This window comes from Schistocerca serialis, unplaced genomic scaffold, assembly GCF_023864345.2.
Source record: "Schistocerca serialis cubense isolate TAMUIC-IGC-003099 unplaced genomic scaffold, iqSchSeri2.2 HiC_scaffold_1393, whole genome shotgun sequence".
Taxonomy (NCBI): domain Eukaryota; kingdom Metazoa; phylum Arthropoda; class Insecta; order Orthoptera; family Acrididae; genus Schistocerca; species Schistocerca serialis.
In genome coordinates this window covers 32,692,743-32,696,967 of record NW_026047617.1, presented here as the reverse complement: position 1 = coordinate 32,696,967, position 4,225 = coordinate 32,692,743, and the positions used below count along the sequence as shown (strand labels likewise).

At 46.7% G+C, this 4,225-nt stretch overlaps 1 protein-coding gene across 1 annotated transcript; it reads left to right on the top strand.

Moving 5' to 3' along the window:
* Nucleotides 1-1,520: 1,520 nt before the first annotated feature.
* LOC126442633 (uncharacterized) lies at nt 1,521-2,576 on the top strand. Its single transcript, XM_050090720.1, has one exon. It carries the CDS (start codon nt 1,521-1,523, stop codon nt 2,574-2,576), a length of 1,056 nt encoding a protein of 351 aa, XP_049946677.1.
* The last annotated feature ends 1,649 nt before the right edge of the window (nt 2,577-4,225 follow it).

Sequence of the window (4,225 nt, the reverse complement as noted above, 5' to 3'; positions counted from 1 at the left end):
TGGCAGAAGGGCCAGCCGTGGCGGCACTCGAGCTGCAGGGCAGCTGGGTGCTTTGATAAGAAAGTAAACAGCCGGTAGATACAAACGAGGGTCTGTGCAGGGACTCATGATAAGCATTCAATTAAGAATATCAACAGTAAGCATTCCTGGCTAGAGAGAGAGGTCTGGGAGTGGAGAGAGAAAGAAAGAGGGCCCTTGGTGGGGACCGCACTACATCACGAGGAGCCAATGAAGGGCTCAGGACGCAGTGCGTGGCCATATAGGGAGAGGCGCCTCTGCCCCTCCACTCAGCCTCTGAAGAACAATAGCAACAACAATGTTTTAACGCTACCAAATAAGGGCACGTTGCCTTCGACGCTACGTCAGGCCAAGCGCTGGCGGGGTCGGAGGGGAAACGTTAACAAAACCCGAGAGCACGCCGCTCTGGGCAGCTAAGTTTTGTGTGGTGAGGGCGAAGAGTTAGATAGCAGCAGCCAACTTGGGCTGGGGAACGGGCTGTAGGCAGGCAGCCGGAGATAGTCGCTGGAGAGCGTAGGGGCGTAGCCGCGGGACTCTAACGTAGGGTGTTAAGAAACGTTGCAGACCTTCTAGTAGGCAGTCGGAACGGTGGAGTCAGTCACCGTCTCTGTATTAGACTTGGCCTTCCTGTGAGTGCAACCACCGTCAGATAGGGCGATTTGTATTCACTTAGAATAAACTGCAATTTGTTAAAGTTATCACGACTTTAATTTCTATCACCTTCCTAGCCTTGTGAAAACCAGGGATTATTACATCTTAGCCAGATCAAAAGTCTCCCTCTCATTACGGTCAACCGGCTAAAATCCCATCCACGAACCGTGTCGCTCAATCCCTCGCAGTACCCACGCTTGGGACGCGACATAAATAAAAACTTTTTGGTGCCAGGTGTGGGGTTATCACGAAGGCGCATAGGCAAATAGGAGGCAGAGACATTAGATTTTGCTACAGCGACTGTGGCAATTGGCAGGAAGTTGTGGCGACTCGCAACTTTCAGCATTAGTAGCACCAGTACGTCAGAGTCCAGAAAGGTAGTCCTCGCGGGTGCAGGGCGACGCAGGACAGCGGCAGCGCGACGCGGAGCGACGAGGCACAGAGGTGCCTAAACAGCCAGCGTTCGAGTCCGGGGGTCCGGGCCGAGCAGCAGCAGAAGCGGCAGCAGCCGTAGCAGCGGCAACCGAGGAGAGCGACGGGGTCGGCACAGCCCAGCAGAGCGGCGGCCGGCGCATCGCAGCAGCGCGGGACAGCGCGGGCGCAGACACAGCGCGGGGCAGCGCGGGACAGCGCGGGCACAAAGAGAGCGCGGAGCAGCGCGGGACAGCGCGGGCACAAGGAGAGCGCGAAGCAGCGCAGGACGACGCGAGCCAAGAGTGCAGACGGCGCACCACAAAAGAAGCGGTAATTGTAAAACTGTATTAAGAATATTGTATTTTGTTGTGTAAAGTGTTAACTTAGTTAAGATGCCCCTAACTAATGAAGTTGCGTCATCCTCCACTAGTGGTAAGATGTCAGTGAAAGAGGCCCTATGTATTGTGTCGAAAGTGTTCGAAGGGAACAAGAAGGATTTAAGAGAATTTATCGAAAATGTAGATGCAGCTTTTGAATTAGTAAAGCCTGAGGAACACGAAACGTTATTGAAGTTCGTGAAAGCAAAGATAACCGGTGAGGCCAGGTCGAGATTGCAGGTGCGTGAACGCACAGGTACGTGGCAAGAGGTGAATCACGTTTTAGAAGAAAATTATGCCAGTAAGCGTACTATAGACTACTACGCATGTAAAATTTTCCAAGCCAGACAGGGACAAGGGGAACCGATAGCAATGTGGGCAAGCAGAATTGATGAAATGCAGGGAGACTTTCGCGAAGCGGTAAACAGAGTTACGGCCAGAGAAAACTTGAAAGGTGCAATAGAACTAGTTGACTCCTTAGGAAGAGCGTGTTTTATACAGGGTTTAAGTAATGACAGAATACAAACAATAGTGAGAAGTAGAGGCGATGAAATCACGTTGGCAGCAGCAGTGGAGTTGGCACTGCAGGAGGAGAGTGCGATATTGTCCATGAGAGAGCGGGGACTAGCCCCGAGGATAACGTACACTCGAAATAAGGAAGCTGTAAAAAACATGAGAGAAAGTAAAGAGTTGAGATGTTTCAATTGTGGGCTGAGAGGTCACATAGCGAGCAAGTGTAGGAAAAGCAGGCCAGAGCATAGAGTACGAGCCATGACAGGTAAAGAATTTACAAACTTTTGCTATGGGTGTGACAGGCCGGGACACACAGACATGGAATGCTGGGTGCGGTTAACGAAAGTTCACCCGATAGATGTAAGGGAATTCAGAGGGAATGATAGAGAAACCGATGGAGGGTTACGAGAGTGGAGATGTCCACAGTGTAATTTACCAGGGAACTGCGGAGTTCCGTGCACAAGAGTAAAAGATGTTGCATGCTTTAAGTGTAAGCGGCAGGGCCACTACGCGAAAGACTGCCACGAAGGGCCCTGGCACGCCTGGAGAAATGGCAGGGTGCCAGTATCGAGCAAAACAGGAAAGGTAGTACAGGGAAACTAAGAGGCGGCAAGGCCGCGCAGTCGGGCCTTGTTGCAATAGGTAAACCCATAGTGAGGGTAATCGACTGTGCAACAGAAAACGACGTGGTAATGTTGTACTGCGTAGAACTAAAGAAGTACTTAAAGTTGCTAATAGACACAGGAGCACAATTGTGTTTGTTAAAGAGGACGAGCATTCCGGTAAAGAGTAGGATGGGAATCAATGAAACAGAAAAGCTTCGGTTAAAAGGTGTAACGAGTGAAGCCGTTAGCACAATAGGCACGGTACAAATAAACTTAAGTATAGACGGATCTGAAAAGGTGAGACAGAAATTTCACGTGTACGGTAGAGGTCTAGACATTCCGTACGACGGATTGATAGGGAGAAATTTCTTAACACAGCATAGAGTCAAGCTGGACTATGCGGGTAAAGTAATAAGACTAAAAGGGCGAGATATACCCTTAGTAGTAGAGGAAGAACCAAAGGGACAAGAGATAGAAGCAGATTCAGAAATAGGCGGGGAGATAGGGCCCCGGGAAGAAAGAATAATGTTGTTGGAAGTGGACGGAAAGGTACCACGGGGAATCGAAAGAGAAATGGTCATACCGAGGCAGGAGATTGCACAAGGGGTACATGTACCTGAGTCATTAGTAAAAGTGCGAAATGGGAAATGCATAGTACGTGCATTAAGGGGAGTTGGAATGCCGGAAAATGGAAAAAATTCACATTTTCAGTTTTTAACCTTATAACTTAATTTGAAATTTTCTGCTTAAAATGGTGCAAAATTTGTTAAGAAATTCCAATTGGAAGTATTTTTATTTAATTTTTCAAAATTACATGTGCGCCCAGCAAAGTTACCCATCTTGTGATTTGTACACATTTAAATCTTCGCATTTCCGAAAACATTACATATAGAAGGCTGTGGATTTCACTCTTCAGTTGTAGAATCTTTGATCCTTCCATAGGTACCATTGTTTTTACGACTAGCTGTGTTTATTGTTCAGTTTTTGATCTGTGAGTGTTTGTTTTGAGCCTCGAGTTTAGTTTGTCGCTCATTTGGAGTTTGTTATCTGTCTTGTTTTGACTTTCAGTGGTGAGTGCGTAGTTTCTACGATGCCTAGGAGTGCATCATTATTTAAAAAGCGAAAGTTTCGCGGTAATAGATTTACAAATAACGTTTGTTCAAGTGATTCTGCTTCAGCACCTGTTGATGCTGGTGAAAGTTCTGACGTTTGTACAGCTGAGATGTGTGAAGGAGACACGCCCACCAGTGCATCAAAAAAGAAGTTATCAAACTGTGCAAGTGAAATTACAGATGAAGCTTCTAATGAACAATATGTTTTAGTCGACTTTCCTGTTTTTACTGAGTTTATGAAGAAATGTTTGTGTTGTAATCTTTGTGGAGGTTCTTTTGATATGAACATAACAAAATCTATAGGACTTTCCTGCAAAATTGCTATAGTTTGTGCCAGTTGTGAAAATGAGACCTGTTTTTGGAGCTCTAAAACATGCAGTAGCAATTTGTTTGAGAGTAATATCAGGCTAATGTATGCAATGAGAGCAATTGGTAAAGGACATACTGCTGCTCAAACATTTTGTGCCATAATGAATCTTCCACCTCCACCTGCTAAAATTGACAATTACACTGAAGTGATAGGAGATGCTGTTCA

Excerpts from the sequence above, each read along its gene's own strand:
- LOC126442633 (XM_050090720.1), top strand. The coding sequence starts at position 1,521 with ATGTCAGTGAAAGAGGCCCTATGTATTGTGTCGAAAGTGTTCGAAGGG.